This window comes from Embiotoca jacksoni, unplaced genomic scaffold (genome assembly GCF_022577435.1).
Source record: "Embiotoca jacksoni isolate LCO1_2020_lvr unplaced genomic scaffold, fEmbJac1.0.p SCAF_28, whole genome shotgun sequence".
Lineage (NCBI taxonomy): Eukaryota > Metazoa > Chordata > Actinopteri > Embiotocidae > Embiotoca > Embiotoca jacksoni.
Window position 1 is genome coordinate 2,265,698 of NW_027185379.1, and position 27,572 is coordinate 2,293,269.

Here is a 27,572-nt window from a genome sequence, read left to right on the forward strand (position 1 = left end):
ATGATCTCAAAGGATTGTTTCTAACTGAAGAAGTTGTGATATCATCTCTGGAGGGATAGCAGCCCCCAGGTTTCCTTACTGTCAATACATTTTGGACTCTTGCTTTAAGGATTACTAGAATTACTACCTGGTGATGAGCAACCAGTTTTACAATATGCAGTATCTGTTATTCCCCATGAAAACATTTTTTGTCTTCTGCAGAGTGCCTTGCTAGTTTTTGTTACGGTTTGTTTTGTTGTTTATAATTCCATCACAATAAAGCTGTGCATCTTTTGTGGGGAATAATTGAAAAGGTAATTAGATGGGGAAATGGTGTGGTGCTCCTGTTGTGATAATTGCAGTCATCCTTGTTTTTTTTCTCTCTTTTTGTTTCCTCACAGAGAGTGAAGAGTTTGGGCCGGCTTTTATCCAGGAGCCAGATGATGTTATTTTTCCTTTGGATTCTGATGAAAAGAAAGTGGTGATGCATTGTGAGGCACGGGGCAATCCGCTACCCACATACAGGTGTGACATATATTTGTCTGTCTCCTAATTGCAATTCGGCATTCACACCTCATGAGCTTGTTATTAATCATAAATATAGTAAAGTCCCCTATTCTTCTTCTGTTTTTTCAGGTGGTACGTCAATGGGACAGAAGTAGATTCAGAGGCAGATTACCGCTACAGCTTCGTTGATGGAAACTTAATTATTACCAATGCAAGTGAGACCACTGACTATGGAAAGTACCAGTGTAAAGCAGAGAACAGTTTTGGGACCGTCCTAAGTCGAGATGCTCTATTACAGTTTGCATGTGAGTAGACTTTTATTTTTTATTCATTCCACCATCTTCCATACAGTTCTACCTACAAAAGGTCTATTACATGTTTGATATAATCTATAAAGTACCATCAAGCTGTGTGTATCTGTTAAACAAATTCACATTTTATTTTGTTAGACAAGTGGGTGGACAGCTTGGCAAATAATTCATTTTAAGCTCTTTATCTCTCTTAGTCAAAATAAACCTGTTTGGTTCCAGGGGTAAATAAACATACGCTGATGACAGTAAGGTTTTGCTGCTGAATAACATTCCCACAGGCTCTGTCTGATACTGCTTAGTTGCACTACTAAGAGGGTATGTACCCTCAAATTCTATGTCTCAGTGGTAAATGGAAGCAAAAAGCACATTTCTTCCCCCAGTAATCCCCTGGACTACCTCCAAAACATCATCACTGGTTAAGGCTGCACACGCAGAAAGAGCAGCAGTCCCAGAGCCCAGAGGAAAATGCATTGTTGGTATACTCTATAGTTTCTGGAGCAATGACCATTATAGCCTTATTGGCATGTCCACAGGGAACTTACTGTTCTTAGTCACTGAGTTATTGCAAGAAAGAAAATGGTCTCATGTGTTTTTATGGGTACTTACAGTTTTTACAGAATTACTTTGGCAACAAATGTCTAGATTAGCCTGAAACTATGTAGAGAAGGAAAAGTGGATGCACTGCAGAACCAAAGCTTTTCTTTTTTTTCCCTTCATAAGGTTTCATATATATCAGTATGATCAAACAAGTGAATACAAATTAAAGGAAGACGGTCCCAATTTAAATATAAGCCAGACTGCACTGGCAGGCTGAAATGACCAGATGGTGAAGCACAGACACAAGCTTAAAAAAAGTGTTGCTAGTTTGAGGCACACAGGCTGCACTTCAACATGTACCCTCATCTGTCCTCTCAACTGCCCAGATCTTTTCCTCCTCCTCTCTCCACTTAAGGGTGAGATAAGTATGTAAAAAATTTAACTTGAGCCTTTTTTCTTTCTTTTTTTTTTCCACTGAAAAAGCGAACTTGCCTGAAAGTGAGCATTTAGGCACTCATTTCTTTTTGCATAAATATTGTGCATTGGCTTGACAGTGAATTATCCATCAACTTCATAGAGACAATATGCACGATTCTCTTTTTCTGGTGTCTTGTCGACATTGTGTTCTAAAGAAATAATGCAGTGTTTTGCAATGCTCCTTGTTTATCATGCATTTCAGTGATGTTTGATTTTTACTACTTTATCTTTGAGACTAAGATGACTAAAGTATCTCAGCATTAGTTATTTTAACATTTACTGTATTCAAATGATTACAGTTCAAACCTAATTCTTATACAGAATGACATCACATTGAAAAGTGACTGCGAGCAGCACGAGTACCCAAGTATCACAATAATGATTATGTGGTATTAGCTGAATGTGCTGAAATGGGAATCATCACCAATGCCATCTTTTAAAAATCATATCAGTTATTTTTTCTTTCTACATTAAAGTCTAGATATGTATTAGATGTTCACGGCATGATTATGATGGCCAAAACAATGAACAATTGCCATATTATAATGATATATATTAAACATTTAAACCAAAACATGATAACCCTATTTTATCTGAGTTGCTATTAGGTGATGATGTTGCACCTTCAAACAGATTAATGTTCACTATAAAATTAATGAAAATTATGTGCGACAGCAACTTATAATGTAAAATTCAATTTGTATGTGATCGACTAAATTTAATTAAAGATGGATCAATAATCCATTTCTTATCTGATTTGGTCAGCTCAAAAAGATCAGTTTATAGTTGGCAATCAAGCTATCATTGTTATAGCTGCATATACTACCTTCCCACCTTGTGGCCTAATCTTTTTGAGCCAGCCTATTTTATTTATCTTTGTTACCTTTTATTGAAGTATTCCAAAACTGTTTTAATAAAAAATTATTCAATTTAATAAAAAAAAAAAAAAAAAAACATTTCTACCTATCCATTTAATTTGGTTGATTTGTTCTCAAAAGGAACAAAGGAAGAAGGCAAGCTGGGAAATGCTACTTTGTCCGGGATATATGATATGTGAGGAGTGTTTGGGATGAGGGGAGGGGTCCAAGAGAAATATTGCACGGAGGCACGGTGCAGCAAAATGTCAGCTGAAGAAACATACGAGGCTGCAGAAAGAAAGAGAGCCTTTCAACTTTTGCGGAAGCAAAAATAAGCAGATGGTCGATCCAAATTAATCAAGGAAGGGCAGAGAGCGCCATATTGTCTCACCCCATATCTAATAGAATTACACTAATGCCTCTGGACCATTGGTCATAATAAATCCTGTTTTTCAGAGTCTTCCTTTTTATTAGCTACACGGCGACTGACAGCTGTCACAAGGGAGCAATTTTGCCACCTTCTGTCTTGGAGTGTAAACCATTATCAGTATTGTTGTATGTGCTTACAGTCATCGTCAGTCTGGTATATCGTGGCACCTCTAATATGTATATGCAGGTATGAATCCAGCTATTTCAGTTAGCTGCTTGCAGTTCTTCCAGTGTTTGCTTTTCAGAAGTCCCAAAGCATGTTATGGATCGAGCAGTTGGCGTGTTTGGGGTCATGTTCGTTTGACTGGCAGGTGTTTCAGTTAAGAAGATGGCCCCTTGTCACACATCAGCTTCACCCAAGCCACCTTTGCAGAAAAATGGATTTTCTAGTTTCTATAACAGACAGGTCAGTCAGCATGTAGTTGGAGGCGTGACAGCTCAGATAGCCAGCGCCAGTTTCAATGTGCTACAGTGGAAATAAATTGCCTGTAATTGCCGATCATTAGTATTTGACTCTTTTTCTCAAATCACATCATTTCCTTATAGTACAGTAGTAAATGTTCAGTGGTTTGGAGCCCTACAACATCACTCAGTGAGAAATTGTTTGACTATTTCAGTTATACTAATGAGTTGGCAACAAATCCACCTTTTCACCTCTCGCAACTGTTGCTGTTCTGCCATCTGAAAAAGCGGTCATTAATGTCCATGTGGGAGAATTGATTCTTTGTCTCGTGGTAGCAAACACCATTATTGTTTCAGGTAAAGAAACAAACAATTATTTCATGTTGATAACATTAACAGCTAATTACATATATACCGTGGCGATACGATAACAAACAATTGTCCTTATTGAAAAGCACATATAGACTACAAGACTCATTAGACTAACTGCACATACGGTTGTGCTAATTAATGGTTACCCGAAACCTTTCATCCTCACGGTTGGGAAAGGACACATTTTACTGGAAACTGGCCAACATCCCTTCTGCATCATTCGTCCTGTCTGTCATCCTCTTTGTGTTGCAGATTTGAACAGACAGAGCTCTACAGGTACCGTTGGATGAAAAAGGATGAAAAAGGATGACTGATCTCCTAGAATTCAACCAAGTTTAAGAGACACAGCTCAGTCATCTCAACTGAAGTAGCTCAACTTTATAACTGTGTTTCTTTGTAGCTTGTTTAGGTGTAAAAGTGATCAGGGATCAGTAGGTCGACTGCAGAAGGAGTGTCATGTTTGATGAGTTGGTTGTACTGTCCCTCTTACTGGTGCATTTTTCTGGGTTTGGTGGTAACCGGCATTGCCCTCTCTAACCCGAATAATACACTATAAAGCTGAAATAGAACCTCAAGTCCATTTCAGTGTTTTAGCCATATGTGAGTGAAATCCCTTGTAAACAGGCAGCGACATTCAGAGCAGAGCAGAAGAGAGAGAGAGAGAGAGGGAGAGAGAGAGCAAAAATCACCCTGCAGAACGGCTTCATGCGGTGTCCATTGTACACAGCAATGGACTTATCAGATGTTATTATTGGCTGAAATTCCATTATCAAAAAAGCAGCAATAATTACTTTTTCTTGCAATTCTGATCAATGATACACACTGCATTCTTAAAAAAATGTACGTATAGGAAGTATAATAATTTCCGTTTACAGATATCCGGTACAATCTAAGTATATTGTTGTATACTACTAGACTGGTGTTACCAGACCCAAATTTCCTGCGTGAAAATCTGGGGCTATGCCAAAAGTGTCCGACACTCTGCCACCGCTGCAACTACCTTTTGAAAAAAATAAAAATGCTCGACTTCAGCGTTATCGTACCTAACCGCAGACACTGGTCCCTGATTGGTCCACCCATCAGAATGGATACAAGAGTGATACGAGCAGCGTATCCACACTATAATCACAGCGGAGCAGGGCTAATAAATTACAGGTATAGAAATACCAACTTTGTTGTTCTGAAAAAATGTAACAAGAAATAATTCTATTTTGTAAAATCCTGTAAGGCTGTCATATCGGGTTTCTTCTTAAATATGCTTAACTTGACATGAGAGCTCACTCGGTAGTTGCTGCTGGCTCTTTACTTAGCATGTATGCAGAAACCCTGTCATCCCGGGACTTTCTTTTTCCTCCAATAGAGCTTTTAATTGCATACATTTTGACTAGTCACTGTAGGGAAAGCTCAGGTGTATTTATGATGGCTCAGTTCCATTAAGTGTCCCAGTAAGCCATGACAGTGAACCAGCACGCACAAAAGCAGGACCTCCTCTCAGTGGGTTGCAGCCATGATTAACAATAAGTCAGAATGTCTGCCTTTAAAGAGGTCTTTTTTATTTTATCCGTAGCTGTTTACCACATGAAGTGACATTTTTTTTTGTTACTGTTTTTTTTTTTTAGCTCTATGCAGTGCAGATATTCACCAGCATCAATGTGAAATTCTCTACATATCTTTAAAATGCGATCCTTCAAAAGGCTAGTCAGAACAAAGGGGAAGGTGCCCTGCAGCACACATTTGAATGCGGAACCCTTCCTTGCTCTTTCAGCATATCAAATGGTGGGTATTTATCACTCAGCATGGAGCTCCACTTTTTCTTCCCCTTTCTCATTGGCACTGCACATTTTCATGCAATGGCACATGTATTCATTGCTTTACCTGGTTCACACAAGCAGTATAGGAGCCATTCTTTTCATCATGAATTTAATGATATTTAGAAGTGACTGCTTTTGATGTGTGGTGCAGTTAATGTCCATTAAGATATCCCATAGAGTCAGCAGGCATCTGCTTTTAGATGGGGGACATTATTCTCCCAATTACAAACTTCAGGTACTAAAATTTTAAGCAGAGAGAGCTAAATTCTAGTCTCTACAACTTGGCCTGAACAAAATTTCCAATTTTTATATACATCCTGCATATTAAAGTTTGATTTGGACCTTGAACGAAATGCTAAAGCTTAATAGACCAAATGTTATACGGCATGACAGTGGCTTTATACTATATTGGACACATGAAAATAATGTGTTCCTTTTGATTTGTTAAGCAATAAATGCTCAGTTTGCCTTTAATATTCTTAAGACTGTGCTACGGTTATATTAGTGCAAGTTTTACAATTTTGTGTCTGTGCCTGCAGTATTTAGTCTTATCTCATCTTTATGAAGGCACAAATATCATTGTAGTGCCTAAGAGAACATTTTGAGTTTTCATGTTGAAATTTTTGCTTTCTCCCAGTATCTGGCAGACAAGTTGGGCCGGCCTGAATGAAATTTGTGGAGTTGGACAAAGAGTGAAATGATTTGCCTGTGCAGCACTGCATTTTACCCTCTAGCCCAGAGGCTTGCTATGTTGAGCTGGCGTCCTGAACACAGCCCTGTTTCATGCAGGAAATCAGGGGAGAGTTTGAGTGCACCTGCCACAGTGTGTGAGGAAAGGTTCAGTCAAGGCTCTCCATATTCAATCCGCTGGTCATATAGTCTGTTCGAAAGATGTTTCAGTAGTTGTTGTTTTTTTCTCTCTTTTTGTTTTGAAATTCTGAGCTGCTGAACTCACACTTGTGCTGCTTTTCAGCCGTGACTTTGAAGGCAGCAGGCAGAAAGGAGGCCTCTGATCTTTCTCCCTTAAGAGTTCTTCTCTCTCTGCAGACGTGAGTCTGGCTGAGGCTCAGGTATCGAGCCACTCCGAGCAGTACAGTAGTAATGAAATTAGCGGGATGCTTTGAATTGAGCTTTGGAAGATCAACACACACACACACACACACACACACACACACACACACACACACACACACACACACCCACCCCACTCAAAGATATTCTACATTATCAGTAGTTAATGTTTATTGATCAAATTTATACTCAATCTGAAATAACTAATTTAAACTGAGCACGTGCTCTGGTGCTTGCTGCAAATTTCCTCGCTGCATTTCTGGATTTTAAACATTTATATGAACATATGTTGACGAGTAATTTATGAGGAAGCTCTAATGTCCATGCTGTTTTTACATTATTAAAAAGGCATTAATATTGAATTGTTTACATAGCTATAGTTTGGAAGGGGAAATAATAGGTCGGTTTAGAATTCCATTTCAATCTCATCTCCTGGTTCAATAACTTATGAATGCTTCCTACAGTGATGTCTGAGTTTTTTCATGATGGAAACACCCGCTGAGCCTTTATTTGCTTATTTTCTAAATGTTTTACTTGCCAAGTGGTCATTGCATATACAGTATATTGCACTTCCCACAAGACGATACTACAAGACAAAGTACTGCACATCTATGTAGGTGGCTCTCTGATTTCTCTCTCATAACCAGTGTTGTTGCTGCGGCCTGAAATGTCAAATGAATAATTTCCCGTGTGCCTGGAGATGTTCCCCCATTACAGGGTGTTTTCAACAACAAGTGGAATAAAGCTTTTAAACTGTATATGCTGTACTGCAGGCTGAATTGTTATAATGCTGTCACCGTTTTCTAAAATAGCAAAACCGAAATTCATAAAAGAGGAAGTCACATTTAATATTTATTAAATTAGCCAAGCTGTCTAGAAAGACTTGTTTCCACATTATGTAGGCTGGCAGAATAATCGAAAGAGAAGGGTTTATCTACAGAAACACACGTACTCGCATCTGGTTGCTGCCAAGTACAAGAGTCATGCTGTAGGTCAGTAATTACTCTTGTTGTACTTGTATCCGTGTTATTTACTCCCTTATTACTCACCCTGTTTATCATCTGATGAAAAATCTATGCAGATTACTTGTTGTCTATTTACTAATTAAAGACATTGATCAAAGATAACACATGATTTCTGTTGGAGTTAAAAAGGACAAAGAGGTAGAGGGAAGCTGCACTCACAAAAAAGATGGGGTGGTGACAGCTGCTGGTGAATCAGTAGTGACGATGGTGACAATCATTTGCTTCGCATCCATGCACTGGTGGCACTTTGTTACACAAATAAATCAACACCAGTCCAACCTATCCAATGGGCCAAGATGATGGGGCCGAGGATAGCTTAGTTTAACAACAAAAAAGGCAATACAGCCAACATCATAATACCACATTATAATACAGACACTCAAAGCCCACAGTTTGAATGGAAGCATCTAACGTTGAATTAGCAGTGCAGCATGTGAGGAATCAGTTATCGGTAAAATGCTGAGTAAATCATAGTTAGTTCTAAACAACATTGTGCACCAAGATAAGTTATCCATAGTCATCTGCGGTCAAGACTTCCTAGCTGTGTGTATTGTTGTGCTGTTATTGCTCACTGTCTGAAGCTGATAAACTGAACTATCTGTTCAGTCTGGCTTGTTGTAAAGCAGAGGAAATGGTGGGCATGGCAAATTGATTTGTGGTATGGATTGAAAGCTTGCAAATCCAGGTTGTATGACAGGGTACCCGACCGGCTCAGAAGGTGCAGCATACTACATGAAATATCTACTCCTCTGTTAGTTTTCCACATATTTCACCTACCCCTTTTTTTTAATCATATATTTATTTATTTTTGTATTTGTCTTTTAGTTTATTTTTCACGGTGAGTCAGTGGGGATCATGTTGTGCTCCCTCAGTGCTTTAATGAGGAGGAAATGGGAAAGAGACCACATTGGTGCTTTGAAAATTTTAGAATTGCCCTGCATGGTACATTCTAAAATGAATGCCACAAACTCCAATCATTATTAAATTTGCCAGAAATACAGGTTTCACAAGTCACTTGGAGACATCATTTTCCAATAGTTCCAGGGTAATGGTAAATACTGCCCATCAAAGTGATGAAATGAAAGTGGTGGAGAAGTAAAGACCCACCCTGGGTCAGCAGCCTGTCATTGCTTCAAAAACAAATTAAACGGGCAGTTCTAGGTTCCAATGGTTGCACTTGTGAGATTTCAGATTAAACCTGTTTTGATCTGCGAGAAGAGAAACAACTTGTACATTCAAACTAATATTGTAAAGTGACTGATTGTTCCAAACAGCATGACAAATCGACACATGATAACTGAGAAAACATCTAAGCCTAATCAAGTCTGCAATGATTCTTGTGTTAAAGTCTCAACAGTGATTGTTATTTTGAAGTTGCAAGACAGGAGCTCCTTGTATCTGCAGTATAATTTTCGCGACTTCAAGGGTTTTCCTGTCCTCCTGTTTAGGTCCAGTCTTCCCTACTTACGCTCATATTGGACATTTCTGCAGAACATGATTTAAATCCAATGCATTTAGTGTAAATGCAGGTGGTAGAATGCCATATACAGCTGCTATGAGTTGTTAATGGGCATGTAAGTCCAAATACTTTTATTTGCTTAACCTCAACCATTGCTTAACCTTTGTTTCGGTTAGCTTAAAAGCGTCAAATATAGTCTCTTAATCAGGTAGTACATGGACAGAAAAATAATCAGCAATTACAAAAATTGGTTAAATGAATTCTCATGTAAAAAAACTCAATTCTCAGGCTGCAGATTTTCAGTTTTTTATCCCCACATTACCAACACTAATCACACAGTGGCTGAAAGCTTTATCTTTATGCAAACAAGTGAAAATTCAAGTTATTTCCCATTTATTGCTAAAAAAAAAAAAAAAAAAGATCATCTTTGCTTGTTATTCTAGATCTTGGTGCTTTCAGTACGAAGACCCGAGGTGGGGTTTCGGTGCGCGAAGGCCAAGGTGTGGTACTCATGTGTACCCCTCCACCTCATTCACCAGGTAAGTTTAGCTATTCAGTCATAGGCAGAAGAAACAATATTTTCCTCTCTTCATTTCCTTTGGGACCATCCATAAACTCATCACTGTTTATCATAATTTCTCTCACAGCAGGTAATTCTTTTTATTACTGTGCCAATGTGAATAATCGCTCACTTTATTTATTTATTTATTGCATTTCTTTTTTAATGATGAGTTTTTGTAGCCGTCCAGTCTGCTATCCATCCATCTATTGTGTTCAGATGATGAGTGGGATAAATTATGCCACCAACAAAGCCAGAACACAGATTCTCAGAGATCAAATTTGCTGGATCATTAGAAATGGAAAGAAATGTTACACAACAAATTATTTCACATAAGCAGAGCATAGGCACTGCTCTTTAATGGAATATCTTGAATATCCCTCTACAGTTGTTCTCTAATGTTAGCTCCTATAGGAGCCATGAATCATCCAGCTTTTCTGTTTGCATCAGCTCTGTCGTACTGGTACACTGCACCCATGGGGATGTTTGCCAAGTACTCCTCAGCACCTTTGCCTGTTTCTAGATCCCATTTTGCATATTATGATAGCAACCAGAGAGTGAGTGACAAAATAGCTGACAAAAAAAAAGACACAATTAATGATGCGTAATGATTGACAGGTGAAGTGTTATACAAATGATTCTCACCCTTAAAGTTCTCCCATCAGTCACAGTCCAGGTGTTGCCTTTGCTCGGGGGAGATGTCATTTTTAACTCTGAATTCAAAAATCGAACCATCACACTCATGCATTTGTTTTTTGAGTGATCAAACTTCATGCCGAACTTTTGTCTCCCCCTTCTGCCAGTGAGAGCGAGTACAAAAACACTGTTGACACATGCCCACGTAATAGACTCCGCCGTAGCTCGCTCTGTTGCTGCTTTTGCAGCTGTAAAACGGGGGATGAATTGTTTTGAGCATCACAATCCTGTGAATGTTTGTTAAGTCTAGAAGAGCTGCATAATTGAATTATTTGATCTCCATTCAAGTGATCAAAGGGCTTAACCGGAAGTTAGTCGGCTGAGGCGGCGTGAACCTCTGGTGGATATGATGCCCATGGAGATTGCCCAATATGCATTCATCCAGTCAGCACAGGAATGTCTTACAAGACAGCTTGAATCTAACAGACGTTCATTTATATGTAAAGTCACGCGCAATAGTGTTAACATTTGTTCAAACTCAAACCCTGGAGATGATGTTCTGGAGTGATGGCAGCAGAATGGAAATATTGATTTTCTGTCATTTAAAGTTTGTTGCAGTCTTGCTGCTATAAACTGTAAAATTGACCCAGATTTCCGTCATAATGACATAGTGTACGACCCTCTTGTTCCATCGCTTGCATTGAATTGACCCAGTGGATCAATACAGAATATGTTTTATATATAATCGCTCGTACGTTAAAAGTGCAATTCAGAACATAGAGAGTATATTTTAATCTTTGCATTACTGTTTTTATTGTGAGTGCGAAGTTGCTAAATTCATTGTGACACATATCAGCATTTATGGATCATAGAGCGATGAGAAAATACAAAAAAGATAATCTCTTCAAAGTGCTACGTGTGCCAGAATAATTGAAGGAACATTGGCTTATTAAGTATCAGTGCCATGTAATGAGAGTTTAACACATTTAAGTCATTGTAAAAAATTGTATTAAAAAGTAGTCACAGTGAGATAAAAAGTAATCGATGAGGCAACCTTGGATAACATTGCTGTCAGGAAATTTTGATTTATATTTCACAAGCTTAAACAGTCCCTCAACAAAAGCCGTTGCAATATGAGCATCTATGCTTTTACAGCTTTAATGTTTAGTTTTGGCCTTATTCAACTATGCAAACCTTGATATTATAGTGGTCATACTAAACTCAGAAAGTTCATTACATCTAGCAGCTTTGTCACTCAGAATATTATATTGTCAGAATATTTCCTTTTTTTGGTTTTGGTAAATGGCCGGCAGATCTCAGAAAACCGAGGCTTTTTTTGAATGCTTATTTTTCATGTTTACTGAAAATATTTAAATAAACAATACAGGTAAGATTATAATTTATTTCTTCAATATTTTTAACATGAAATTAAAAATTATCTTCAACAGCTAAAATGATTTTAAACAATGACACGAGCATAGAATTTGCCTCTGTGATGAATGCTTTGGTGAGTCAGAGCGTGTCACAATTGAAATTCAGCTTGTATATGGAGTGTTATTAAAATGCTACTTAAATTACATGGGTCTCATGAGTGAAAATAATTTGGAATCACTCAGATGTGAAAAGTTTATTATTTTTCATTTCATGGCTTTGGCCAGTTTTTATGTGCATCTTTGGTAAATAGTGTTTTATGTTTATGAATTATGATGACCTTTGAATTAAACCCGTTGGAACTCGGATGTCTCTGACGATGCTAACTGTTTTTTGCAAAGATTATTGTCATTTCGAAGCATTACATCATTATCATTGTCATATTTGTATAGTTTGTGTTGTAGCACCACGTCTGGATGTGTGTTCCCCATTTCTACTCCTTTATCTCTGCTTCCATCGTATTATTAAGCAGTCCTCTCAATAGGTGAATCAAAGGATGCCAACTTTATAAATCAATTTGCTGATATAAAATATTTTACAACTGTATTTGCTGTATTTTTATTTCAATTTTCTTATTATTGCAATCACTAACTTTGAGCCTAAACTGAGTGTTAAAATTGTGCAGAAACATCTTTGCATCTCTAAAACATCAGTTTTAAGTGGACAATAGGGACAATAGGGAAAATCTGGTGTTTTTATTTTTAAGCTTTATTTCAGATCAAGAAGTTATGAAACATTGTTAGGAATGTTAAATATGATTGTTAATTTGTCCCTTTCTTTGCTAGTCCTCTTTATTTAAATACAATGTTGGATGGGGCCGTGTAGAAGTCTTCATAACGATCACAAAACAAACATCTTTCATCATCCATCCATCCATCCATCCATCCATCCATCCAAACACAGCCACATCTGCACACATATATATATATAGGATGAAATATACTCAGAATGAAATATAAAAGAATCAAACTAGTTTCAAATACCTTAATAATCATTCAAAGATCATTAACTATAAAGTCAGAACAATCCTTTTGTGTGCTCTGTATTGTCTGGTCGCATTATGCGAGATAATAACCCCTAACACATACGTACAATCATACACACACCCAAGCTTACTGGAATCAGGCCACTCTGGAATATTTATTTCATGAACAGTGCTTTATAGTGTTGACATTATTCACGTTATGCTAAATTATCAATGATTAATAATTTTCTTGATATTGCTTGACATGGGTTGTAATAGTATATGCAGAATGTTACTAATAGCAATACTGTAAACACAGTGGGTCTGGGTTAGAAAATACCAATGTTCCACATGTCAGATAATATTTATTGTACAAATGTAAGCAGCAGGTCAAAAAGCCCTGTATTTTTCTAATGTGCATGGTCTTTCCTTGCTTTTTCAGAGATCATCTACAGCTGGGTGTTAAACGAGTTCCCCTCATTTGTTGCCGAGGACAGTCGGCGCTTCATCTCCCAGGACACAGGAAACCTGTACATCTCGAAGGTGCAGCCCTCTGATATAGGAAGTTACGTATGTCTGGTGAAGAACACGGTGACGAATGCAAGGGTTCTGAGTCCTCCAACACCTCTGACTCTGAAAACAGACGGTAAGGCATTGATTAAACCACACACAGAATATTGCTCTTTCCCTGCTCATTTGAGTATATAGGTGTTTTGAAATTATTATTTTTGATTTTGATTTTGATCTATTGCAGCACTATCTCCCTCTGAACTTATTTAGCACAGATGAAAATCAAAAAGCTTATTTTATATTCTGCTGCTGCATTTTATTGTATCATATTGGATTTGGAGAGAACTTTCAGATTAGATAGGTTAATAAAAGTGGGGTGTTTTTTTCTGCTTTGCACTCTGCTCATGTTAGTGGAGGATGTTTTGAATTCCATACACACTGTAAATAGATAGTGAGCGATGCTTTAACATTAGTGCGGGGAGTCCTCTTTGCTCACAATGTGCTTTGGTGAAACTGGCCATCAGGGAAATCATTTTCCTGCATAAAATTAACTGAATCAATGGCCCTTGCTGTGGATGGGATTCTGTTCTTTTATACAAGCCTCTCAGGAGCCATGCTGTGAAGCAGTTTGTTGGTTTCAGGTGTGGATTTCACCTACAGGCTTTTTACGTCTGACTACACAGAGAAACGTCCATCACTTCACACAAATGCCTGTCATTGTCAAGGCTTTCAAAGAGCTGAGATTACATCCCCAGTGAAGCTGGGAAATGGCCTTTGTGCCTCAGAACCAGGTTTGTCCCAAATGTTATAACACAAATTTACCTCTTAAGGATTACATTCCTTCCAGCATGATTCTTGCTCTGTATTTCCATAACCTTGTATTTAGTGGCCTTAAGAGACCAACATACTACTTGGAATATAACCACACTAAATTGGTTTGTGTCTCTTGCTAACTGAGATTCAAAATGCAGTCAGCAGGGCATGCGGTCAGTCTGCTCTCAGCATTGTTATGTGCGTCATGGTTGGCTGAAGAAGCAGAAGTAATCTTTGCTATTATTTTTTTCAACAATAACTGAAGGAGGACAAATCAGTTCAGCAGCATTCATACATGTGGTTGTGATAGTGGTTTGAAGGACAGCACTCTCACCTGCAACACAGCATAGCCGATTCAGATGCCCCTCTACACCTGTAGGTCCATTCTGCCAAGGAATGTCTTGGCATCTCTTGCTCTGCAAATCTCATGATGCCCAGCCGCCTTTCATATTGTGCATTTTTGTATAAAATGCCGAAAATTACATTGGCGCACCCCACAGCAGTCACCCAAATGTTGCCGGCTGTATGCAGCCTTCAGTCATTGGAGTCTGACCAATTAGACGCTGCAATCTGTGCCTCAGTAAAAGTGAGTGATTATTACACAGCAGACAGTTCAAGCTGGATCTGTACGTGCCTCACCACTGTCAACTCCAACCCTGACTCTCTTAATCAAAACAAGCATCTGGGCTCCATTATACCCAGCTGGAGGCCATTGATCATCAAATCAGAATCCACCTTGAGCAGGAAGGGGCTAAACACTGAACTCTGGACTAATCTGCTGTTTTTAAACAGACAAGAGTTCATCTCAGAAACACTATCTGTTTGATTTCTTGGTTTCGTGTCAATGGAAGCAAATGCTTTTTATTACTGTGGACAGCAGCTGTTTTAAAAGTGCTTTGGCTGTGAACACGTGAGGCATATGTTTGTTAGTAAAAAAAAAAACAAAAAAAAACAATAATACAGCAAAACTGAATCACTACAAATAAAACATTCTGATGTTATACACAGCCTTTAATGTAATTTTGTGGATTTTGCTGTTAATCTAGCAGCTGCCCGAGTTATAGCAACATTATTTTGGTTAAAGAAACACCGTTTCTATCCTATAACAGTTTACCATGCAAGAGTGACCTACCGGAGGCCTGTACTATAAAGCAGGTTGGACATACCCAGAATATCTTTCTGTTCTTTGGCTTAACTAAACCTAATAAACACAATCATACTGAGAGGTCACATGACGATAGTAATTTATCAACCCGGAATTGATGCATTAACATAAAAGGGGCGGTGTTCGCAGCACCTGACTAATCACAAACATGCACAGCTGTACCGGAGGCAGAACAAATATGACAAATATGTAGGAAGTAAACGCACAATCCAGGCGAAAGGCCAAATGCAGGAGGGACAGCTGGTATTATTGCCGACTGTGAAGGTACAAATTAAAAAGCTTATAATATCACTGCACCATTATTAGGGCACAGGTTCATCTGACTTTAATTACATTCTGGTACATTAATGTCATGCTTATATGCATTCTTTCAAATCAGAGTCTGAGTTAGGTAAGGAATCTGGCTTCATTTTGTGGTGCATAACACCAAAAATTAATAAGAGAAAAATGCAAAAATAAAGGCAAGATATAGAAATAGAATTTCTTGATAGAGAATGAAAATATGTTGCCTGCTATGAGTGTACAGATTTGCAAAGAAAAAAATATTTTAATGTGATGTATATTCATATGGCGTTTATGAGCATCTTCACCTCTTTCATTCAGCTGCAACCTCGCCAGTGTCAAACGGACTAGGGAGCAAATAAAAAAAATACATTTAAAAACATAATTCAAAGCGGTAGGTATGCTTACTTTGATATTTTATAGGTACAACAAGCAGAATGCTTAAGTGATTCAATCAGTCTCTGTGGGATGATATCAATGTCGATAGCACAATGAAATGGATCTATATCTATTGTATAAAAGTCGTGAGGGAAAGCCGAAGATGTTTGAGGGTCTCTGAACACTCTGCCCTCCAGAAATCTTTTCACTCTCTGCACACCAAGTTCCACAGGAGTGTTTGATGATACCATTCTTCAACAGAATTGATTGGTCATTAAGCTGTGCTTTTATAGGTTTTGATCCGTTATCTTGAACTTAACCTCCTGCGGAGTACGTTAGAGCTGGAGTACAAGTATCCATGATGAAGTATCTCTGTAAGAAGTGAACCACCTTTGTAGTCCTAAAATATTCAGGTTTAAACCTGAAGTATCCTCACTGACTTCAAATCCTGCTTCTAAGTAAAAGCCTCAGGTTTACTTATTGTTTGCGCACAGTTTTGTTAATTATATGTGGCTCACTTCTACTTTGCCAAATGATTGTAAAATGTCCACTATTTGACTGTCAAAACTGACATCTAAATTGTCACCACATATAAATGTTGTAACACTAAAATAAATCTGAGTTACAAATATTCTCAGGCTTTACTCGGTAATGTTTGGAAATACTGCAGTAAAACTGGCAGATATTTTCAGTTATGATGAGTGGAGATAGAATATGGCAATTATCCATCTACAAGTATACATACACCTCATCTTTATATATGAGTATTATGAATACAAGAATGTACCATGAATTTATGTTTTCTTTTTATCACCTTTATTCACAGGTGAGTGATAACATTTTTAGCTGACCTACAGCGCCAGTGATGTTGTTATTGTCTCTCTTTCCAACCAGGCAATAATATCAGTGAAACATAATGTTTGCAGGAACATGTCTTTTCCACACTGGCAAAAGTTCACTACTACACTGTACATTACGTTGTGAAGACCTTTGGCGCGTAGACATTTTGAATGTCAACATAATTTCTTACTCGCCAACATATTTTGGTGGCGTAGTCTAAACAACTAATTTCCACTTTACGCAAAATATTCACAATTAAGAAAGCTATCGAGAAAGCACCAATCTACAATCTGTAATTACCAGTGTTATGGAAAAAGCAGTATTCGGTTGTTCGATATCTTCCCTATCCTGCCTACAATAATAATATAATAAACTTAAAGTAACATGAGATGAGAGCATCTCATTTTCTTTATAAGAGCAGTTTGTGTAATGTTCAGCTTGTTCTTTGTATACAACACGGCTGTATTGCTCATGCAGTAGATAGAGGACAATCCTGTTCGAGGGACCAGTCCAACTTACCAGCAAAAAAAGATGTTTAATGAAGTATTTATATATTTCTCAGCATGTGTAATGGATTTATTAAAACATACACACCTACAGAATGATTTTCTAAGGCCTGAAGTTTTATGTCAATATTTTCCATTACATAGTTTCCAAATCTCTTCAGTGCTTTTGATTGTTATCCTGGAACACTTCTTTTACTGCATCAGACAACTAAGAACACGCATCATTTTTCAATTCTATTAGCTTGCAGTTTCAGCTATTGTTCGAACAGATGTCATACTTTGAAACTGGTTTGCAGAAAAACATAGCACAACAGAGAAGAATACAATTTTCATGTAATTAATAAAGGAAATTGGAACATAAAATATGAAACTACACTGCGAGTGACGGAAATGTTTTAGCACACTGAGTTTAAACCTTATTTCTTTCGATTTTATCACGTCCAGCCACCGAGACTGAATATGATATTGAATATACTATAGCAAGACCCAATGAAATATTGCAAATTCATTATATGTGAAGGGCTGCTTTGGAGCCATAAATGTTGAGAATGAGATTGAAATTGAAAAGTTCTTAGGAACAAATATCATAAAACTCCTTTTCCATACATAGCGGGCCACAACTCAATAACCCCACTCCTTTGCTGCATTCATTTTACCACATAAAAAATGTCAGGTACGCGTAGGAGCTGTAAGTATGGTTTCCCAAATGTCACGCTGGTCATTTATCTCACTGATCATGTACTTTATAATGCATGTACAGCCGCACTTCATATGTTTTGATGTGTATTCAGGCAAGTGGTTGAAGGGGTGAGCGGTGTGTCCATAGGCTGTGTTCACATGCCATAACTGTATTTTTTTGGTAAGCGTAAAACACTCATGCAAAATGAATTTTGCAAACTCCAATTTGATAAGACGGATAATAGTAATTGGATCCCTCGTTTTCCTTTGTTTCTCCAAGTTTCCTCAGTGCCATCTGACATCGTCGTCCTGGCAAATGGAAAGAAATCGTCTGCTTAACGGATGAACAGATGAATAAACAAAAGAAAACATGGAAAAAAAACAAACATTGGAGTGGAAGTGTTGTTCATAGTGGCCCTTAGCAAGACTGATCGCACATTATCACGTGTCCTTCGCAATGCATTTGCGGTTTGTTGTGGAGATTACTAATTCTTGAGAACAATAGAGTCCCTTCCCTCTTTTGTGATGGAATAACTTTAGAGCTTTTCTACTATTGCTTATTCAGTATCTGCATAATAGTAATATGCTACCCGCACAGAATTTAGCCTATATATCTGCATTTCCCAACTGACTTTTACGACATAAAATAAAATGATCATGTTTTAAACTTTGCTAATCCTGCTCATGCTTTTATCCGTGTCTTTTTGTTTTTGCTATAGATCAAAAGTGTAATCATTCAGTTGCTTGCTCTGAATTTGATCTACGCTGGTATCAATAGCCCTATTAATAAACAGTGTGTAAAATGAATGTGGATAGTTGAGAGGTATGACAGATTGTGTACAGAATGAGCATTCCACACCTGTACACTGCATGGTTTAATGTAGTGTGTGTATTTGGAGAGGTTTAAACATCAGACATTTTCAGGTCATTTAAATTTGCTCGTGCGTTTTCTTCTTCAGTTGTTGCTCACATTATCAATGAAGGGTAATTGATGGAACGGGAAATATGCATCCTTATTGCTTTTAAATCACTATAGTGAGTTTCTGTGTGGCACACTACAGGAAAACAAAAGGATGATGGGAAATGGAAGGGGGAGGGGGTGAGGGAGGTGGGGTTGTGGGTTTGTAGTTGTTGCAGTTTATGCAGTTCTAACGTCTACATTTCCTCTTTCTTAACCTTTTCAGGTGTCATGGGTGAATATGAGCCAAAGATTGAAGTACATTTCCCAACATCTGTTCTGGTTGCCAAAGGACTCACTGTCAGACTGGAGTGCTTTGCTCTAGGAAAGTAAGTAAACAAGTACATATTGCACCAATAAAGGTAGTTGTTTAATCACAGCGGTATGGTATTAATCACCAGGAACTGTAAACTACAGCCCATCGCTGCTCTCTTGCTGCAACATCCTTTAGATAACACTGCCTGTGTTTTTTGCTCTCTGCTTTAAGTGGCATTATTCCATTACCTGAATGGGAACCAGGCATATCTTGTCTTCAGGCAGTATGTTAAGTGAGTGTAGAATAGTGCCGCATCGTAGCTCAGCTGTTAGATGGCATGTTTGTGCATCGGGGGAGACTGAATGGGGAATTCAGCCCTCGGGACTCATGTGTTCTTATAATTGAGAGCCCTAATGTATCTGTGCTTCCTGGGTGCTTTCAGGGTCTGTTATGAATGTAGAAAGCCAAGGTTATATGTCTGGGAAAAAAATTAAATTGATAATAGTTGTCTGCCAGGAGGGAAAACACTCTTGTCCACAGAGACTAGATCCAACCCAGTTGCCACAGTTTCTCAAGTTAGCATTTACAAAAGTATTGCCTTTTTAAATGAAAATATTTCTCTAATTTCTAAGGTGAGGTTTTTTTGTTTTTTTTTATAAATCAAATGTATTGTGATGACAAGATAGAATAGGAAGTTACTTTTGTGAAACATTTGAACTTTAAAATCAAAAAGAATCGCCAAACATTTGTACTGTTCGCTGTCTTCAAAGCAAGATTGAAGTGGTATTAGACATTACATGAAATAACTTTCCTTGTACAACATAATCTTGTTTCCTCCCTCCTCCATTTTGTTTATAATTATTTAGCATACATTATTCACTTCTGCCTCCTATCATAAATGCAAACAGTCTCTAATCTACAGATGACTAAGGGCCTCGTAATTATGTACCTCCATTTTAATTAATTATCCACATTATGGCAAGTCATTTCCTTCATCTATAGACACTGCATCATAATCTCACACCCCCAGTGCTTCCTATTAAACTAAGCGGGACTTACTAGATTCTTGTTGATCTGGCAAACAGCTTGAGTTCATGCCCTGTGCCTCCGTCAGTGAAGTAATTTGTGCGTGATAGCTTTCAGTCAGACAGTAATCCCAGTGATTTACGCTTTTACACAGAGATGGATGATTTATCAATGCACCCTATTAAGAAATGCCAGTCTTTATAAAGCGCTGGAAATGAAGGTAAAATGGGTTTGTATTCCTGTTTTATCAACACGTATGATGGCACCACTATCTATTGCGTGGCAGAGAAGCTCTTTTGTCTGTTGTGATATTTACCAGTGACTGTACTTAAGAGACCACAGTCAAGGGCATAGAGAACAATGAAAATGAAAAACGGAACAATAAAAGATAATCCTCTCCACTTTAAGGAGCTTTGAGTAGAGGTCACATTGTGTTATTTTAGTAATGTCTACAGGACTTATTATTGCTGATTCTGTAACTACAGCAAGTATACCGTCACTGTGGCTCTTGTGTTTCAGGTTACTTCATACTTGAAAAGAGAAATAAAACCAAGTACAACTTTGAAATTGGCATCATCAGCACATTTGGAATTGACGCACGTCATCTTTGATGTGAACAAGACTTAAATTTAAAGTCCAATAACTCCTCCGCTCTTACATTTTTCAATCAATGCTTACCTTAGCTATGATTGCAAAGCCAGCACACACATGAAATCTGTTTTGTCGAGGCTTAAAGGGCATTTTGGTTTCAGTAAGTGTAGACCAAAGTTTTGTCTCATCGTTTAACTTTTTCTCGAAGCAGTTGTTGTTACAAACTAAATACAGTGCTCAGTTTAAAACAAAATTGCCGGACGACCACCAACAAAATCATGTGTAACTGAGGTGATGATTTTTTATCCGAACGATAAGACTTGGAAAACGTACTCACAAAGAATACAGCTTCCTCTGCTCCGTGACACTTAACCGCTCACGCACAACAGGAGCAGTCTCTGAACGTATTGACGGACCCTCGTAGATACTGTATATGCTGTAGCTCAATAATACAAATCAAGCATCTAGAGGCTAGAGACTCTAACCGTGATATACAGGCAATGCTGTAGATGTAATGGCAACAGAAAAGCAACGTCGCAGATTTATAGGATGCACAATCAACATTTACACGCTGATACACACACATTTAGCCTTTAGTTGTTTTATAGTCATTCAGCCTGTATTTTGTTTTTGAAAGCAAGGGTAAGAATATTTACCATGAATGATAATATCCACCAATATACAACGACATATTGCTTCGACATTTTCAAATTCATCAAATTAAGTTTAAAATCCTGGCTTTAGAGTCTGATCTACAAGCAACTCTGGAGAGTGCAGTTCTGTTCGCTGTTTTCATTTCAAGGGATATTTGAGAGTGGAGTTCATACTAGTTCGAAAAGCCTTGTACATTTGATGGGTTACGCATGCAACCCACTCATTTCCACTTAAAACATAATATGTAGCATGTGTTGGAGGCTTTCATCCAAATAGCCTTTGAGTAGCGGATATACTTTTAGTTTCAGTGACCCCAGAGGGAATCAAACTCCGAAAGCCCTGCAGTTACTTTCAGGACCACATTGTCAGCAGCAGTGCCTCTTTACGCAACACATTTTATACTCTTTGGTGCTGGGGTTAATGTTTCTGAAAGACAGCTGTTTGTGCTCACATCATACAGGTAAAATGTGTCTTGGTGTTTCATTTGGATACTTCTTTCAAAATAGTTTAGAATTTCCTAAAGGGATAAAGAAATTTAGAGCTTACCAAATGAGCTAAATTGTGGGGCGCTATCTAGATCTTAATGATCTGAAGAAAACCAATTCACCATTATATTCGATTTAATTTTAAACCTTTATGTGGAACAAGTCCAGATGAGACAGCAATTGTGTGGAATGCTAATTAAGATGTAATCTACAGAGCCTGCCTATGGGCAAATTCTTAAATTGAAAATTGTTGCACCTTACATAAACTCCCGTGTCTAACACATTCACAATGTTAGGGTGAAAAATGCTCAGTTTATATACTATGATCAAATGAACAAGAATGACCAGAGTTTCAGATACAGGGGATTATGCGAACGGCTTCAGAGAACACTGACAGGAAGTGTTTCTCATTTTTTAAACTGAGTGAGCCTATTTCCTCCTGCCAGCCCCGAAGTACTGTGAGCATGTACAGGACCGATGCTCATTATTCAGCCTCCAAAGAGAAATCCTGCCATGGACTCGGGAAGATTCCCACTTATGTTCCAACCCCCAAAGGTCTCTACAGATTTCCTTTGTTCTCTGGCTAGTTGAGGGTTTAACTGCAGCAAAAGTCTCCAGAAACATTTTCTGTCAATAACTTTCAGTATAAGGAAGTGCTTCACAACACCTCTATGTCACATTCATGAATGCTAATTAGGTTTCTTGTTAGTTCTTGTTGGCATTTATGTTGTTCTCATACACAATAACAATTAAAATGAAAATACCAGCAACAAAATAATAGACCATATTAAACCACTACTATTTAATTTGACCTCAGTATATATTTTGCTCTGGTAGCCATACTCTGTGGAGCCATTTTTATTGCTGATTTAGTATACTTTTAAAATATAAAGGTGTCTGTCCTGCAGATAGAAAGATATAGTACTAGTGGCACCAGCGACGCATGGTTCATGTTCAGAAATTTGGAGTTCCAATAACCCAAGTATGTTTGAAACCACTGACTTGTCACTGTGCTTCACACTGCGACATGAGGAACACAAAATGTTTGTCATTTCATTCGTTTGCTTTTAAAAAAAATACAAATAAACTAACAATGTTGAAACCAATAGTCTACCAAAAAAAATGTGTGACACAGAACTCTTATTCTAAATGAAAAAGAAACTTGTTGTTTAGAGCAAAACATGGTCTGAATCCTAATTTGAGTCCATTGCAGCCAAAAGCACTTCATTGTCCTTGTGAATTTAAAATGGATCAAATAGAGAAGCTCAGGGATGTAACATTTCTGTCTTGGCTAAATGATTGATAGGTTCACTGGAGGTTTGCATGGTGTCACATTTCCATCTTTCAGAGACCTGTCAAATCTGGTTGTCATACAAGAGACGGCTGATACTTTGCACATAGTATGGAATTCTCTCTGCATGTGCAAGTCATCTATCATAAGGATCTATGGGAAACTCATGAATATACAGGGATGGTTAACATTGCTTGAATACTAATCCTAAAAAGCTCTCTGGTTGTTGTAATAACCTGATTTAAATATTGTCCCTCTAAAATATGGAGTTTAATAAAGCGTCAGCTGTGGATTGTTTGGTACAGTAAATGTATCATGAGTAGTTTGAAGGCTTCAAATTGCTTGTATTTGCGATCCAAACTCGGGTAACTTGATTAATCTAGTAGCTCTTGAAGCCATAAACTTGGACATACAACAATTCAAACCATGCAACACAAGAAATAAACGAAAAACTGTAACAAGTATAATTTTATTTTATTTTTTTTGTCATTAAAATTTTTTATTAAAAACACTTTCTAAAACATCGGTTGTAATTAATATTAGATGTGCATTCTCAAATTACAATTAATCTGTGAGTATACATCCTGATATTATTCTACATGTGAAATACTTGTGAAATTGTTATTTATAAGGAAATCATTAACCTGAAGTGTTTATTCCTGTTGCTCACACCATATAGTGTCTGTACATACTGCAAATGCTCCTGGGATACTGTGTTACATAATGTAATAGAGAATACTCCTCGTCTTTTCTTACAGTCCAGTGCCAACAATCACATGGAGGAAGATAAATGGCAACATCCCCAAGAAAGCAAGACTTCGGAAGTCCCAGGCCGTTCTAGAGATTCCCAATATTCAGCTGGAGGACTCGGGAACTTATGAATGCAAAGCTGAGAATCCAAGAGGAGGCACTGCTTTCAAAGGACATCTACAGGTCTACAGTGAGTGTGAGAATACTGTAATATTCATTCTTTTCTCTTTTTTTTTTTTTATTTGTCTTTCTCATTTGAGGAAGAAAAGTCAAACTTTGCACATGGTGTTTATGTGGTAAGTGTGCAACATGACCATTTGGCTACAGCGCCACTCCTACTCTTATTCTCTGCTGATTTGCTATGATCCAATACTTTTGTACAGCCATCATACATTATCTGAACGCAAGCATTATCATGGGTCGGTATATTTATTCCACGAATAGCAGTACAAGTAATTTCTCTGAATTTTTCTTAAGTTATTTCTGTCCTTCCACAGTTTAGAAGCAATATTTTCCGAATATAGTCTTTGCTATTTAAAAATCTAAGATTAGTAACTCTTACCGGTCCTGGGGAATTCGCTGAATGGTCCAAGAACTAATTATGAAGCCATTCCAGATAATCTATAGCAAGTATGTATGCATCACTGCAACAAATGAGCTGTTTTGTTATAGTTGAGAAAGATGTGAGTCTCTTATACAAGAAGTCTGGTATGTTTTGTTCTCTGCTGCATCCCTGTTTAGTTATTGTTTTAATAAACTACAGTAGGCCAACGTTCTTTCGCAATATGATTTGATTAAAAAAAAAATTCTACTGCTTTTTATATATACCGTACATGGCTTTGTACACGTACTGTTTTTTTTTTGTTTTTTTTTATCAATCGTCTACTCACACCTGTTTCTTCTGAGATGTTTTTCACTATAAAAAAAATTATCTTTTAACAAGATCTTTAAATAAAATAACAATAATAAACACCTTAATTATAGAAAGAGCTACTGTTGGGAATATGATTAATTAGGACCGCATTTTATTCAAACTGATACTAATGATTAAGCTTAAAATCTAATTCAGGCATAAACTATAATTTATATGACTAAATCTTGGCTCATCAACAAAAATATCACCTCTAAAGCATGGAAAGAAATGCAGATTCTGTCAATAAGTACTACCTGTACTACTGTATTTCTGATTATGTATCAATTGACTTCTATTTAGAGCCGTTTTCAGCTTTCTTTAAACTTATCCACGAGGGTGCATGACTCACATTCTTCTCTGTCTGTGCCATGTGCACAGGACCAAGATAATGGACTGCTCCAACCTTGGTAGGACACATTTCCAAGGCTGTGCACTTCTTGGCAACCTCCATTCTGTTGACATCACAAGGAGAATAGGGAGCCTAATTTGTACCAGCCTCACACTAAATGTAATTTACACAGGTCAGCCAGTAGTTTGAACTTTCATTGTGAGGTAGACCTTCCTGACCATAATCATTCAATCAAACCGCACAAAAAAAAGTATTCTACTCAAGGTGCAATATGCAAAGAATAGAGAAGAACGTGCTTGGCATGTTACCGTGGGGGAAATGGCTCAATAGTGGGGGTGTTCGTCTCTATGCACACACTGCATGACAATGACACCACAATTCAATGTGCAGTGTTTGGGTCAGGAAGTTCTGTCATATTATACAAGAATCTAGAGGAAGACATTTTTGTCGTCTTTAGACAAGACAAATGTAAAGCAAAACTTGTAAGGAATGTATGTGCAACTACTGATTTTTACTATTGTATTACGCTGACCATATTATGATATCACACTGTTATCAACATTTTAAGTTGATCCAAGGAAGTTAGTCTTTAAATCGATTTTTAAGTGCTGGTTGCACATGGTTATTTAATATTTTACAGACACTTTTTTTTTCAAGGTTATTATTAAAATACTCTGCTATAATATATATATATATATATATATATATATATATATATATATATATTATATATATATATATATTATATATATATATATATATATATTATATATATTAAAAAAAATTCCCCTTGGGGATTAATAAAGTAACTACCTAACCTAACCTATTAAAATTGTAGCAGAACTTACAAATAAAAATGATTAGAATAAAATGGAAAAAAATAACTTTGAGTACATCAATGACTGATTAATATTCCCTCACACACAAGATCGGCTGAACAATCTTGCCCCTGGTAAAACAATTTTATAATTTTGTAAATGTACAAGAATAAAACAAATTCAAACCACAGATAAGACACACTAGCTGGAAAGAAACTACAAGATGAAAAGAAAAACTTGGAGCTTCTAAAGTGTTCAAATGTTGAGCTGCAACAGAGATTTCCTGCAGCATATGGAGTTGGACAGTGGATGTAGATGGGAAAAAAATAAGTAAATAGGCTGTGGAAACAAGAGAGAGAAAAAAACTTGATGGTAAAAGGGCCCCCAGGAAGGACTGTTGGCAAGTTTGCATAGACCATGAACCAGCCATGCAATGGAAGGGGAAAAAAAAACACGATACGAGTAACCGTAGGAAACAAACAAGCTAAAATACTGGGGATTGAATAAAGGCTTGACTGAATAACCATCAAAGTGGAAATTGCTCCTGCCTCTTTACATGTATTTTTGCTTGTTTATTTCCCATAGTTACCTTGACCTCCTTACAGTTTTGAGTATGTTTTCTACACAATGAAACAAAATGCATGAATGGGGTTTGCATTTTGAGAAGAGTGGGTAGCTTTTTTTCTTCTATACAACTCGGAGCCCGATAATTTTTTTTTAATTATTTTTTGAGTGCGATACATTCAAATCCTATAATCATAATAAAACCAACCTTATTGAACAGGTTGCTTCTTTCGGTTAGTATTTACGTTGTTTAAAGTGCTTGTTGTTTACTGGATATACTTATTCCTTACCAAGAAATAATAATTAAGATTACTTCATCTACTCATAAATATGGTGTCAACAAACATTTTTTTTCCGAATTGATTATTTGATATTTTAATAATTTAATAGCTGTTTCATCTATAAAACAAACAAAACAAAAAATCGATTCGAAATATCCCTTAACAATTTCCTGTCGCCGAAACATGTTATTTCATTTTGTGTTTTTTTTTTATTTATTATAAGTAAGGATAGTGCAGAGGGAAGATTGTGTTGTTGTGAACGGTCATCATGCCAATGTTCAGGTCATTTGCATTGAATGTTTTCCCTCAGACGCCTCAGAACATATTAAATTAGTAGAGCTCGGTGTCGAGAGTGTGATCCTGGGGGACAAATTCAGTGTAACAACCCCACGAATGTAAAAATAAAATAGAAAACCAGGTTGCGTGTCTGGGCCTGTCAGGTCATAAGTGAAAAATCACTTGTATGATTTAGCAATCAAAATAGTTGCCGGTTAATTTTTTGTGAAATTGATAAAACCACAAAAAATGTAAAGATTCATCTTTAATACAGCTGCTTCCATCGTGTGTTGGCATTTATGCATCTGTTCTTCCTCGAGAAAGTACAGGTAACCAAACTTGTGCCCTGTGTGTTTCAAGG

The 27,572-nt window shown here is 37.2% G+C and overlaps 1 protein-coding gene across 11 annotated transcripts in view; it reads left to right on the top strand.

The window, feature by feature from the left end:
- cntn5 (contactin 5) overlaps positions 1 to 27,572 on the top strand; it is a 103,515-nt gene that overhangs the window by 48,682 nt on the left and 27,261 nt on the right. For 7 of the 11 annotated variants that reach the window (XM_069161163.1, XM_069161162.1, XM_069161164.1 and 4 more), the window contains 6 exons: positions 381 to 504; positions 616 to 791; positions 9,681 to 9,776; positions 13,270 to 13,473; positions 19,184 to 19,286; positions 24,019 to 24,206. In XM_069161163.1, the coding sequence (XP_069017264.1) occupies positions 381 to 504; positions 616 to 791; positions 9,681 to 9,776; positions 13,270 to 13,473; positions 19,184 to 19,286; positions 24,019 to 24,206 (891 nt within the window). The remainder of the gene's footprint in view (positions 1 to 380; positions 505 to 615; positions 792 to 9,680; positions 9,777 to 13,269; positions 13,474 to 19,183; positions 19,287 to 24,018; positions 24,207 to 27,572) is intronic. The other 4 variants (XM_069161165.1, XM_069161168.1, XM_069161172.1 and 1 more) reach the window with 1 other exon arrangement.